The 15742-nt window shown below is 35.0% G+C and overlaps 1 protein-coding gene across 1 annotated transcript in view; it reads right to left on the bottom strand.

The window, feature by feature from the left end:
- Window positions 1-7668: 7668 nt before the first annotated feature.
- LOC102803292 (AP-4 complex subunit epsilon-1-like) overlaps window positions 7669-15742 on the bottom strand; it is a 55263-nt gene continuing 47189 nt past the window's right edge. The window contains exon 15 of the mRNA XM_085498192.1: window positions 7669-10197. Coding sequence (XP_085354318.1) covers window positions 10034-10197 — 164 coding nt within the window. The 3' untranslated portion in view covers window positions 7669-10033. The remainder of the gene's footprint in view (window positions 10198-15742) is intronic.

A 15742-nucleotide genomic window follows, 5' to 3' on the forward strand; every position in this document is an offset into this window, starting at 1 on the left:
CAAATCAATTGGGAAGGTAGTGTTTAAGAGGACTTGAAATATCGACCCCAAGGTACATACATAACAAATATCAAATCAATTGGGAAGACAGTGTTCAAGAGGACTTCAAATATCCACCCCAAGGTACATACATACCAAGTATCAAAGCAATTGGGAAGGTGGTGTTCAAGAGGACTTCAAATATCCACCCCAAAGTACATACATACCAAATATCAAAGCAATTGGGAAGGTGGTGTTCAATAGGACTTCTAATATCCACCCCAAGGTACATACATAACAAATATCAAATCAATTAGGAAGGTAGTGTTGAAGAGGATTTCAAATATCACCCCAAGGTACATACATACCAAATATCAAATCAATTGGGAAGGCAGTGTTCAAGAGGACTTCAAAAATCCACCCCAAGGTACATACATACCAAGTATCAAAGCAATTAGGAAGGTAGTGTTCAAGAGGACTTCAAATATCCACCCTAAGGTACATAGATACCAAATCAATTGGGAAGGTAGTGTTCAAGAGGACTTCAAATATCCACCCCAAGGTACATACATACCAAGTATCAAATCAATTGGGAAGGTAGTGTTCAAGAGGACTTCAAATATCCACCCAAGGTACATACATACCAAATATCAAATCAATTGGGAAGGGAGTGTTCAAAAGGACTTCAAATATATTCGCCCCAAGGTACATACATACCAAATATCAAATCAATTGGGAAGGGAGTGTTCAAAAGGACTTCAAATATATTCGCCCCAAGGTACATACATACCAAATATCAAATCAATTGGGAAGGGAGTGTTCAAGAGGACTTCAAATATCCACCCCAAGGTACATACATACCAAATATCAAAGCAATTGGGGAGGTAGTGTTTAAGAGGACTTCAAATATCCACCCCAAGTTATATACATACCAAATATCAAAGCAATTGGGAAGGTGGTGTTTAAGAGGACTTCAAATATCCACCCCAAGGTACATACATACCAAATCAATTGGGAAGGTAGTGTTTAAGAGGACTTCAAATATCCACCCCAAGGTACATACATACCAAATATCAAATCAATTGGGAAGGTAGTGTTTAAGAGGACTTCAAATATCCACCCCAAGGTACATACATACCAAATATCAAATCACTTGGGAAGGTAGTGTTTAAGAGGACTTCATATATCCACCTCAAGGTACATACATACCAAATATCAAATCAATTGGGAAGGTAGTGTTCAAGAGGACTTCAAATATCCACCCCAAGGTACATACATACCAAATATCAAATCAATTGGGAAGGTAGTGTTCAAGAGGGCTTCAAATATCCACCCCAAGGTACATACATACCAAATATCAAATCAAGTGGGAAGGTTGTGTTCAAGAGGACTTCAAATATCCACCCTAAGGTACATACATACCAAATGTCAAATCAATTGGGAAGGTAGTGTTCAAGAGGACTTCAAAAATCCACTCCAAGGTACATACATACCAAGTATCAAAGCAATTAGGAAGGTAGTGTTCAAGAGGACTTCAAATATCCACCCTAAGGTACATACATACCAAATATCAAATCAATTGGGAAGGTAGTGTTCAAGAGGACTTCAAATATCCACCCCAAGGTACATACATACCAAATATCAAATCAATTGGGAAGGTAGTGTTCAAGAGGGCTTCAAATATCCACCCCAAGGTACATACATACCAAATATCAAATCAATTGGGAAGGTTGTGTTCAAGAGGACTTCAAATATCCACCCTAAGGTACATACATACCAAATGTCAAATCAATTGGGAAGGTAGTGTTCAAGAGGACTTCAAAAATCCACCCCAAGGTACATACATATCAAGTATCAAAGCAATTAGGAAGGTAGTGTTCAAGAGGACTTCAAATATCCACCCTAAGGTACATACATACCAAATATCAAATCAATTGGGAAGGTAGTGTTCAAGAGCACTTCAAATATCCACCCCAAGGTACATACATACCAAATCAATTGGGAAGGTAGTGTTGAAGAGGACTTCAAATATTCACCCCAAGGTACATACATACCAAATATCAAAGCAATTGGGAAGGTAGTGTTTAAGAGGACTTCAAATATCCACCGCAAGGTACATACATACCAAATATCAAATCAATTGGGAAGGTAGTGTTTAAGAGGACTTCAAATATCCACCCCAAGGTACATACATACCAAATATCAAATCAATTGGGAAGGTAGTGTTCAAGAGGACTTCAAATATCCACCCCAAGGTATATACATACCAAGTATCAAATCAATTGGGAAGGTGGTGTTTAAGAGGACTTCAAATATCCATCCCAAGGTACATGCATACCAAATATCAATTCAATTGGGAAGGTAGTGTTTAAGAGGACTTCAAATATCCACCCCAATGTACATACATACCAAATATCAAATCAATTGGGAAGGTGGTGTTCAAGAGGACTTCAAATATCCACCCCAAGGTACATACATACCAAATATCAAATCAATTGGGAAGGTGGTGTTTAAGAGGACTTCAAATATCCATCCCAAGGTACATGCATACCAAATATCAATTCAATTGGGAAGGTAGTGTTTAAGAGGACTTCAAATATCCACCCCAATGTACATACATACCAAATATCAAATCAATTGGGAAGGTGGTGTTCAAGAGGACTTCAAATATCCACCCCAAGGTACATACATACCAAGTATCAAAGCAATTGGGAAGGTGGTGTTCAAGAGGACTTCAAATATCCACCCCAAAGTACATACATACCAAATATCAAAGCAATTGGGAAGGTGGTGTTCAATAGGACTTCTAATATCCACCCCAAGGTACATACATAACAAATATCAAATCAATTAGGAAGGTAGTGTTGAAGAGGATTTCAAATATCACCCCAAGGTACATACATACCAAATATCAAATCAATTGGGAAGGCAGTGTTCAAGAGGACTTCAAAAATCCACCCCAAGGTACATACATACCAAGTATCAAAGCAATTAGGAAGGTAGTGTTCAAGAGGACTTCAAATATCCACCCTAAGGTACATAGATACCAAATCAATTGGGAAGGTAGTGTTCAAGAGGACTTCAAATATCCACCCCAAGGTACATACATAACAAGTATCAAAGCAACTGGGACGGTAGTGTTCAAGAGGACTTCAAATATCCACCCCAAGGTACATACATACCAAATATCAAATCACTTGGGAAGGTAGTGTTTAAGAGGACTTCATATATCCACCTCAAGGTACATACATACCAAATATCAAATCAATTGGGAAGGTAGTGTTCAAGAGGACTTCAAATATCCACCCCAAGGTACATACATACCAAATATCAAATCAATTGGGAAGGTAGTGTTCAAGAGGGCTTCAAATATCCACCCCAAGGTACATACATACCAAATATCAAATCAAGTGGGAAGGTTGTGTTCAAGAGGACTTCAAATATCCACCCTAAGGTACATACATACCAAATGTCAAATCAATTGGGAAGGTAGTGTTCAAGAGGACTTCAAAAATCCACCCCAAGGTACATACATACCAAGTATCAAAGCAATTAGGAAGGTAGTGTTCAAGAGGACTTCAAATATCCACCCTAAGGTACATACATACCAAATATCAAATCAATTGGGAAGGTAGTGTTCAAGAGGACTTCAAATATCCACCCCAAGGTACATACATACCAAATATCAAATCAATTGGGAAGGTAGTGTTCAAGAGGGCTTCAAATATCCACCCCAAGGTACATACATACCAAATATCAAATCAATTGGGAAGGTTGTGTTCAAGAGGACTTCAAATATCCACCCTAAGGTACATACATACCAAATGTCAAATCAATTGGGAAGGTAGTGTTCAAGAGGACTTCAAAAATCCACCCCAAGGTACATACATACCAAGTATCAAAGCAATTAGGAAGGTAGTGTTCAAGAGGACTTCAAATATCCACCCTAAGGTACATACATACCAAATATCAAATCAATTGGGAAGGTAGTGTTCAAGAGCACTTCAAATATCCACCCCAAGGTACATACATACCAAATCAATTGGGAAGGTAGTGTTTAAGAGGACTTCAAATATCCACCCCAAGGTACATACATACCAAATATCAAATCAATTGGGAAGGTAGTGTTCAAGAGGACTTCAAATATCCACCCCAAGGTATATACATACCAAGTATCAAATCAATTGGGAAGGTGGTGTTTAAGAGGACTTCAAATATCCATCCCAAGGTACATGCATACCAAATATCAATTCAATTGGGAAGGTAGTGTTTAAGAGGACTTCAAATATCCACCCCAATGTACATACATACCAAATATCAAATCAATTGGGAAGGTGGTGTTCAAGAGGACTTCAAATATCCACCCCAAGGTACATACATACCAAATATCAAATCAATTGGGAAGGTGGTGTTTAAGAGGACTTCAAATATCCATCCCAAGGTACATGCATACCAAATATCAATTCAATTGGGAAGGTAGTGTTTAAGAGGACTTCAAATATCCACCCCAATGTACATACATACCAAATATCAAATCAATTGGGAAGGTGGTGTTCAAGAGGACTTCAAATATCCACCCCAAGGTACATACATACCAAATATCAAATCAATTGGGAAGGTAGTGTTTAAGAGGACTTCAAATATCCACCCCAAGGTACATACATACCAAGTATCAAATCAATTGGGAAGGTAGTGTTTAAGAGGACTTGAAATATCGACCCCAAGGTACATACATAACAAATATCAAATCAATTGGGAAGGCAGTGTTCAAGAGGACTTCAAATATCCACCCCAAGGTACATACATACCAAGTATCAAAGCAATTGGGAAGGTGGTGTTCAAGAGGACTTCAAATATCCACCCCAAAGTACATACATACCAAATATCAAAGCAATTGGGAAGGTGGTGTTCAATAGGACTTCTAATATCCACCCCAAGGTACATACATAACAAATATCAAATCAATTAGGAAGGTAGTGTTGAAGAGGATTTCAAATATCACCCCAAGGTACATACATACCAAATATCAAATCAATTGGGAAGGCAGTGTTCAAGAGGACTTCAAAAATCCACCCCAAGGTACATACATACCAAGTATCAAAGCAATTAGGAAGGTAGTGTTCAAGAGGACTTCAAATGTCCACCCTAAGGTACATAGATACCAAATCAATTGGGAAGGTAGTGTTCAAGAGGACTTCAAATATCCACCCCAAGGTACATACATACCAAGTATCAAATCAATTGGGAAGGTAGTGTTCAAGAGGACTTCAAATATCCACCCAAGGTACATACATACCAAATATCAAATCAATTGGGAAGGGAGTGTTCAAAAGGACTTCAAATATATTCGCCCCAAGGTACATACATACCAAATATCAAATCAATTGGGAAGGGAGTGTTCAAGAGGACTTCAAATATCCACCCCAAGGTACATACATACCAAATATCAAAGCAATTGGGGAGGTAGTGTTTAAGAGGACTTCAAATATCCACCCCAAGTTATATACATACCAAATATCAAAGCAATTGGGAAGGTGGTGTTTAAGAGGACTTCAAATATCCACCCCAAGGTACATACATACCAAATCAATTGGGAAGGTAGTGTTTAAGAGGACTTCAAATATCCACCCCAAGGTACATACATACCAAATATCAAATCAATTGGGAAGGTAGTGTTTAAGAGGACTTCAAATATCCACCCCAAGGTACATACATACCAAATATCAAATCACTTGGGAAGGTAGTGTTTAAGAGGACTTCATATATCCACCTCAAGGTACATACATACCAAATATCAAATCAATTGGGAAGGTAGTGTTCAAGAGGACTTCAAATATCCACCCCAAGGTACATACATACCAAATATCAAATCAATTGGGAAGGTAGTGTTCAAGAGGGCTTCAAATATCCACCCCAAGGTACATACATACCAAATATCAAATCAAGTGGGAAGGTTGTGTTCAAGAGGACTTCAAATATCCACCCTAAGGTACATACATACCAAATATCAAATCAATTGGGAAGGTAGTGTTCAAGAGGACTTCAAAAATCCACCCCAAGGTACATACATACCAAATATCAAATCAATTGGGAAGGTAGTGTTCAAGAGGGCTTCAAATATCCACCCCAAGGTACATACATACCAAACATCAAATCAATTGGGAAGGTAGTGTTCAAGAGGACTTCAAATATCCACCCCAAGGTACATACATACCAAATATCAAATCAATTGGGAAGGTAGTGTTCAAGAGGGCTTCAAATATCCACCCCAAGGTACATACATACCAAATATCAAATCAATTGGGAAGGTTGTGTTCAAGAGGACTTCAAATATCCACCCCAAGGTACATACATACCAAATATCAAATCAATTGGGAAGGTAGTGTTCAAGAGGGCTTCAAATATCCACCCCAAGGTACATACATACCAAATATCAAATCAATTGGGAAGGTAGTGTTCAAGAGGACTTCAAAAATCCACCCCAAGGTACATACATACCAAGTATCAAAGCAATTAGGAAGGTAGTGTTCAAGAGGACTTCAAATATCCACCCCAAGGTACATACATACCAAATATCAAATCAATTGGGAAGGTAGTGTTCAAGAGGACTTCAAATATCCACCCCAAGGTACATACATACCAAATATCAAATCAATTGGGAAGGTAGTGTTCAAGAGGGCTTCAAATATCCACCCCAAGGTACATACATACCAAATATCAAATCAATTGGGAAGGTTGTGTTCAAGAGGACTTCAAATATCCACCCTAAGGTACATACATACCAAATATCAAATCAATTGGGAAGGTAGTGTTCAAGAGCACTTCAAATATCCACCCCAAGGTACATACATACCAAATCAATTGGGAAGGTAGTGTTTAAGAGGACTTCAAATATCCACCCCAAGGTACATACATACCAAATATCAAATCAATTGGGAAGGTAGTGTTTAAGAGGAATTCAAATATCCACCCCAAGGTACATACATACCAAATATCAAATCAATTGGGAAGGTAGTGTTAAAGAGGACTTCAAATATCCACCCCAAGGTACATACATACCAAATATCAAATCAATTGGGAAGGTAGTGTTCAAGAGGACTTCAAATATCCACCCCAAGGTACATACATACCAAATATCAAATCAATTGGGAAGGTAGTGTTAAAGAGGACTTCAAATATCCACCCCAAGGTACATACATACCAAATATCAAAGCAATTGAGAAGGTAGTGTTCAAGAGGACTTCAAATATCCAACCCAAGGTACATACATACCAAATATCAAAGCAATTGGGAAGGTAGTGTTCAAGAGGACTTCAAATATCCACCCCAAGGTACATACATACCAAATATCAAATCAATTGGGAAGGTAGTGTTCAAGAGGACTTCAAATATCCACCCCAAGGTACATACATACCAAATATCAAAGCAATTGGGAAGGTAGTGTTCAAGAGGACTTCAAATATCCACCCCAAGGTACATACATACCAAATATCAAATCAATTGGGAAGGTTGTGTTCAAGAGGACTTCAAATATCCACCCCAAGGTACATACATATCAGGTATAAAAGCAATTGAACTGGTAGTTTTCAAGACAAAGTTGAAAATGCCATTATTGCCGGATGACTGACAACAGACAATCACCTATATGAACAGCTCTGCTCTGTCATCTACAGACAGTGAAGCTAAAACTTTAGTGTAAACATAATTTGTTTTAATGATAGCAAATTACCTTTAACTAGACTTATACAAAAATGTTAAATAATATTAATTGGTAAATTCACATGAATTACAGAAAATAAAGTGTTAACAGAAAATAAATTTAATGCTGAAATTGGCTTGCTTTTATCAAATCACTTAAAAGGAACATTTTGCATAAAATTTGTGCAAAAGCTTTCATAATGACACAATATGCCATTTATACATTAGATATATGGAAACCCAACACAATATATAGCACCACATACACATACTTAACAAAATGGCATTCACAGGACAATTATGTTGACAAAAATAGTACAATAAAACTGAGTCATATTTTAATATGATCAAGTATACAAGAAATGCAATTTTTGGTTTAAGTGCGATTCTAATAGTAAGAGTAAATACAAAATATCAATTTACGTATTTTCTCCAAAGTTCTTTGTAAAGAAAAAAGTTTGTTCCATTACAATCGTAATGGTTGGGGTCATTATACTCCTATACATTATACACAAATACTCTGTTGAGTAGTAATTTATAATAGATTACAATTATTTCTTTATTTATTTGGTCATTTTTGTATTATATTCACCTGTCAAATCAGTTTGAGATGATTTTCTACAGTTTACAAACCTAAAATGTTGGCATCACACTGCTTGTAAATTCTTGTTTTCAGATTACCTTCAACTGTTTTATAGTAACACAATTGTATTCGTCTTTACAGGTATATTCTTGTACATACTCAGAGAACATTATAGTAAATAAATATTAATTGTCTTTTAATGTAAAGACAGTTACTTTGCTGAATTATTTAAGAATCAAATAATCAAAACACAGTCATTCTTCGCAAAATCCAATATTTAAGACTCTCAGGATTTTAACTCTTACACGAATAATGATGCTATTTACACTACGCTGTTGTTGATGTAAAACTATGTCCTATTGGCTCTATATTTTGCGAAATTTTTCATTTTTAACGAAATGTGATAGTAAGTCTTGGCACTGTACACGTTTAATTTAGACAATTTTGTAGAAAATATGTTATTTGGACAGTCAAGTTTTTTAAAAATTATTTCACATACATCAATGTAGCCACTATATTGATATTTGATGTCACTGTATATGAACTCTGAACAGTTCAAATCAAATGAATTGCGTATTTGTATCGCTCTCACAGGACATGCAGAATGAAATATTTGAGGGAACTTGGAAAAGGTCGATTGTTTTCCATACAAGTTTTTGCCATATATATCTATTCTTCAATAAATCAATATTGATTTCTAAATGGTCCACTAATATTGAGACTTCACACTGAATCATATGCAGAGTAGTGTTAACCTGGTGAACACATATTGAGGACAAACTTACAATAACAGATATTTGTTGTAGACAGTAGGAAGTATGCTATATCTATTTCTTCAACTTTTTGAGTGCCATATATTTTTCTTTCCAAATTTATGATGTAACATGTTGCAAATTTTAGAGGATTTTTCTAAAATTCTCTTGTTAATTTTGGACAGAATGACCATTATGCTGCCTTGACCTTGTGTTGATCAGATTTTTTTTAAATATCAGAAAAACAAGCCATGCATGCCACAGACTCTGTTAGTTATCAAATTTAAGATAAATAGTTTTGTTTATATCGGTAGTAATATAGTTTAAACATAAACATGTCAGAGATTTGGATCCAAAGGCCGATACTTGATTATGATGAAATTTGTAATATTTTTTGATAAATCATCAAACCAATACATCTGTATATCTACGACATGAAATACAATGAATATATCAAATTTGAACATAATAAGTTAAAGCAGGCCATTTTGAATCTGATCTGAAAAAACAAAATAACGTACATAAAGGTCCCATAATTTCCAATGTATGTACCAAGTTTGAACAAAATCGATCTGTAAATCGAACCGAAATCTGGTTCTGGAATGCCAAAAATGCTTGATTTTCAGCAAAAAGATAGGATGCAATTTGGCCATCTTGAATCAGATTGTGAAACAAATTGATGTGCATATGTATAATATTATTCATGATGTATATGTGAGGTTTGAATCTAATCAGTTCAATCATGTCTAAGGCATAGGTCCAACCGCACACACGCACGAATGCACAGAGGTCAATCCATAAGTATTAATTATGTATTAAATTAAGTACTAAATATGCATTTTTAGATTATGAATAGTGTCAAAAGTTAACTCTGGCATTCAAAGAGATAATAGATCCACATTTCTGATCTACTAACTAACTTTCAGTGTGTTAAAGTGTGTAAGTGTGTTAAAATTCAATTTTAAAAATCTGAAGGAAGAGAATTGTCTATATCTTGGTTAAACCACTAAATATGGGTGTGTCATATAAAAACAGTTGAACACTGTTTGGCAAGAGCTTCAGAGAATAATACGCTGTCTGATTTCATCCATAATTCCAGTGTTTTACTTGCTGTCAGCTTTGCATGTAATAGACATATACTTGTAGATTTCTGTAGTAATCTTCCAGCAGCCACTGCTTCTTGTCCTGATAGTCAAAACAGAATGAGAGAGAGACAAAGTCGGTAAATTTTATTATTAACATCTAGAAGCGAAAACAATGGTATTTGTCATTCTGTAAAAAGCTGTATCTGTCATTTTATAAAATGTATCAGTTCTCATTTGAATTACCCCTAATATGGGTTAAACTACGTCAGCAACATTGATAAAATGTATCAGCTCTCATTTGAATTACCCCTAATATGGGTTAAACTACGTCAGCAACATTGATAAAATGTATCAGCACTCATTTGAATTTCCCCTAATATGAGTTAAACTACGTCAGCAACATTGATAAAATGTATCAGCTCTCATTTGAATTACCCCTAATATGGGTTAAACTACGTCAGCAACATTGATAAAATGTATCAGCACTCATTTGAATTTCCCCTAATATGAGTTAAACTACGTCAGCAACATTGATAAAATGTATCAGCTCTCATTTGAATTACCCCTAATATGGGTTAAACTACGTCAGCAACATTGATAAAATGTATCAGCTCTCATTTGAATTACCCCTAATATGGGTTAAACTACGTCAGCAACATTGATAAAATGTATCAGCTCTCATTTGAATTTCCCCTAATATGGGTTAAACTACGTCAGCAACATTGATAAAATGTATCAGCTCTCATTTGAATTACCCCTAATATGGGTTAAACTACGTCAGCAACATTGATAATATGTATCAGCACTCATTTGAATTTCCCCTAATATGGGTTAAACTACGTCAGCAACATTGATAAAATGTATCAGTTCTCATTTGAATTTCCCCTAATATGGGTTAAATTACGTCAGCAACATTGATAAAATGTATCAGTTCTCATTTGAATTTCCCCTAATATGGGTTAAATTACGTCAGCAACATTGATAAAATGTATCAGTTCTCATTTGAATTTCCCCTAATATGGGTTAAACTACGTCAGCAACATTGATAAAATGTATCAGCTCTCATTTGAATTTCCCCTAATATGGGTTAAACTACGTCAGCAACATTGATAAAATGTATCAGTTCTCATTTGAATTTCCCCTAATATGGGTTAAATTACGTCAGCAACATTGATAAAATGTATCAGTTCTCATTTGAATTTCCCCTAATATGGGTTAAACTACGTCAGCAACATTGATAAAATGTATCAGCTCTCATTTGAATTTCCCCTAATATGGGTTAAACTATGTCAGCAACATTGATAAAATGTATCAGCACTCATTTGAATTACCCCTAATATGGGTTAAACTACGTCAGCAACATTGATAAAATGTATCAGCTCTCATTTGAATTACCCCTAATATGGGTTAAATTACGTCAGCAACATTGATAAAATGTATCAGTTCTCATTTGAATTTCCCCTAATATGGGTTAAACTACGTCAGCAACATTGATAAAATGTATCAGCTCTCATTTGAATTTCCCCTAATATGGGTTAAACTACGTCAGCAACATTGATAAAATGTATCAGCACTCATTTGAATTTCCCCTAATATGGGTTAAACTACGTCAGCAACATTGATAAAATGTATCAGCACTCATTTGAATTTCCCCTAATATGGGTTAAACTACGTCAGCAACATTGATAAAATGTATCAGCACTCATTTGAATTTCCCCTAATATGGGTTAAACTACGTCAGCAACATTGATAAAATGTATCAGCTCTCATTTGAATAATCCCTAATATGGGTTAAATGACGTCAGCAACATTGATAAAATGTATCAGCACTCATTTGAATTACCCCTAATATGGGTTAAACTACGTCAGCAACATTGATAAAATGTATCAGCACTCATTTGAATTACCCCTAATATGGGTTAAACTACGTCAGCAACATTGATAAAATGTATCAGCTCTCATTTGAATAATCCCTAATATGGGTTAAACTACGTCAGCAACATTGATAAAATGTATCAGCTCTCATTTGAATAATCCCTAATATGGGTTAAACTACGTCAGCAACATTGATAAAATGTATCAGCTCTCATTTGAATTACCCCTAATATGGGTTAAACTACGTCAGCAACATTGATAAAATGTATCAGCACTCATTTGAATTTCCCCTAATATGGGTTAAACTACGTCAGCAACATGGATAAAATGTATGAGTTCTCATTTGAATAATCCTTAATATGGGTTAATCTACGTCAGCAACATTGATAAAATGTATCAGCTCTCATTTGAATTTCCCCTAATATGGGTTAAACTATGTCAGCAACATTGATAAAATGTATCAGTTCTCATTTGAATAATCCCTAATATGGGTTAAACTATGTCAGCAACATTGATAAAATGTATCAGCTCTCATTTGAATTTCCCCTAATATGAGTTAAACTACGTCACCAACATTGATAAAATGTATCAGCTCTCATTTGAATTTCCCCTAATATGGGTTAAACTACGTCAGCAACATTGATAAAATGTATCAGTTCTCATTTGAATAATCCCTAATATGGGTTAAATTACGTCAGCAACATTGATAAAATGTATCAGTTCTCATTTGAATAATCCCTAATATGGGTTAAACTATGTCAGCAACATTGATAAAATGTATCAGTTCTCATTTGAATTACCCCTAATATGGGTTAAACTACGTCAGCAACATTGATAAAATGTATCAGCTCTCATTTGAATTACCCCTAATATGGGTTAAACTACGTCAGCAACATTGATAAAATGTATCAGCTCTCATTTGAATTTCCCCTAATATGGGTTAAACTACGTCAGCAACATTGATAAAATGTATCAGCTCTCATTTGAATTACCCCTAATATGGGTTAAATTACGTCAGCAACATTGATAAAATGTATCAGCTCTCATTTGAATTACCCCTAATATGGGTTAAACTACGTCAGCAACATTGATAAAATGTATCAGCTCTCATTTGAATTACCCCTAATATGGGTTAAACTACGTCAGCAACATTGATAAAATGTATCAGCTCTCATTTGAATTTCCCCTAATATGGGTTAAACTACGTCAGCAACATTGATAAAATGTATCAGTTCTCATTTGAATTTCCCCTAATATGGGTTAAACTACGTCAGCAACATTGATAAAATGTATCAGCTCTCATTTGAATTTCCCCTAATATGGGTTAAACTACGTCAGCAACATTGATAATATGTATCAGCTCTCATTTGAATTTACCCTAATATGGGTAAAACTACGTCAGCAACATTGATAAAATGTATCAGCACTCATTTGAATTTCCCCTAATATGGGTTAAACTACGTCAGCAACATTGATAAAATGTATCAGCTCTCATTTGAATTACCCCTAATATGGGTTAAACTACGTCAGCAACATTGATAAAATGTATCAGCTCTCATTTGAATTACCCCTACTATGGGTTAAACTACGTCAGCAACATTGATAAAATGTATCAGCACTCATTTGAATTACCCCTAATATGGGTTAAACTATGTCAGCAACATTGATAAAATGTATCAGCACTCATTTGAATTACCCCTAATATGAGTTAAACTACATCAGCAACATTGATAAAATGTATCAGCTCTCATTTGAATAATCCCTAATATGGGTTAAACTACGTCAGCAACATTGATAAAATGTATCAGCACTCATTTGAATTTCCCCTAATATGGGTTAAACTACGTCAGCAACATTGATAAAATGTATCAGTTCTCATTTGAATAATCCTTAATATGGGTTAAACTACGTCAGCAACATTGATAAAATGTATCAGCTCTCATTTGAATTTCCCCTAATATGGGTTAAACTACGTCAGCAACATTGATAAAATGTATCAGCACTCATTTGAATTACCCCTAATATGGGTTAAACTACGTCAGCAACATTGATAAAATGTATCAGCTCTCATTTGAATAATCCCTAATATGGGTTAAACTACGTCAGCAACATTGATAAAATGTATCAGCACTCATTTGAATTTCCCCTAATATGGGTTAAACTACGTCAGCAACATTGATAAAATGTATCAGCACTCATTTGAATTTCCCCTAATATGGGTTAAACTATGTCAGCAACATTGATAAAATGTATCAGTTCTCATTTGAATAATCCTTAATATGGGTTAAACTACGTCAGCAACATTGATAAAATGTATCAGCTCTCATTTGAATAATCCCTAATATGGGTTAAATTTACGTCAGCAACATTGATAAAATGTATCAGCACTCATTTGAATTACCCCTAATATGGGTTAAATTACGTCAGCAACATTGATAAAATGTATCAGCACTCATTTGAATTACCCCTAATATGGGTTAAACTACGTCAGCAACATTGATAAAATGTATCAGTTCTCATTTGAATTTCCCCTAATATGAGTTAAACTACGTCAGCAACATTGATAAAATGTATCAGCTCTCATTTGAATAATCCCTAATATGAGTTAAACTACGTCAGCAACATTGATAAAATGTATCAGCTCTCATTTGAATTTCCCCTAATATGAGTTAAACTACGTCAGCAACATTGATAAAATGTATCAGTTCTCATTTGAATTTCCCCTAATATGAGTTAAACTACGTCAGCAACATTGATAAAATGTATCAGTTCTCATTTGAATTTCCCCTAATATGAGTTAAACTACGTCAGCAACATTGATAAAATGTATCAGCTCTCATTTGAATAATCCCTAATATGAGTTAAACTACGTCAGCAACATTGATAAAATGTATCAGCTCTCATTTGAATTTCCCCTAATATGGGTTAAACTACGTCAGCAACATTGATAATATGTATCAGCTCTCATTTGAATTTACCCTAATATGGGTAAAACTACGTCAGCAACATTGATAAAATGTATCAGCACTCATTTGAATTTCCCCTAATATGGGTTAAACTACGTCAGCAACATTGATAAAATGTATCAGCTCTCATTTGAATTACCCCTAATATGGGTTAAACTACGTCAGCAACATTGATAAAATGTATCAGCTCTCATTTGAATTACCCCTACTATGGGTTAAACTACGTCAGCAACATTGATAAAATGTATCAGCACTCATTTGAATAATCCCTAATATGGGTTAAACTATGTCAGCAACATTGATAAAATGTATCAGCACTCATTTGAATTACCCCTAATATGAGTTAAACTACATCAGCAACATTGATAAAATGTATCAGCTCTCATTTGAATAATCCCTAATATGGGTTAAACTACGTCAGCAACATTGATAAAATGTATCAGCACTCATTTGAATTTCCCCTAATATGGGTTAAACTACGTCAGCAACATTGATAAAATGTATCAGTTCTCATTTGAATAATCCTTAATATGGGTTAAACTACGTCAGCAACATTGATAAAATGTATCAGCTCTCATTTGAATTTCCCCTAATATGGGTTAAACTACGTCAGCAACATTGATAAAATGTATCAGCACTCATTTGAATTACCCCTAATATGGGTTAAACTACGTCAGCAACATTGATAAAATGTATCAGCTCTCATTTGAATAATCCCTAATATGGGTTAAACTACGTCAGCAACATTGATAAAATGTATCAGCACTCATTTGAATTTCCCCTAATATGGGTTAAACTACGTCA

Source organism: Saccoglossus kowalevskii, chromosome 4, assembly GCF_978046115.1.
Source record: "Saccoglossus kowalevskii chromosome 4, keSacKowa6.1, whole genome shotgun sequence".
NCBI classification, from domain to species: Eukaryota; Metazoa; Hemichordata; class Enteropneusta; family Harrimaniidae; genus Saccoglossus; species Saccoglossus kowalevskii.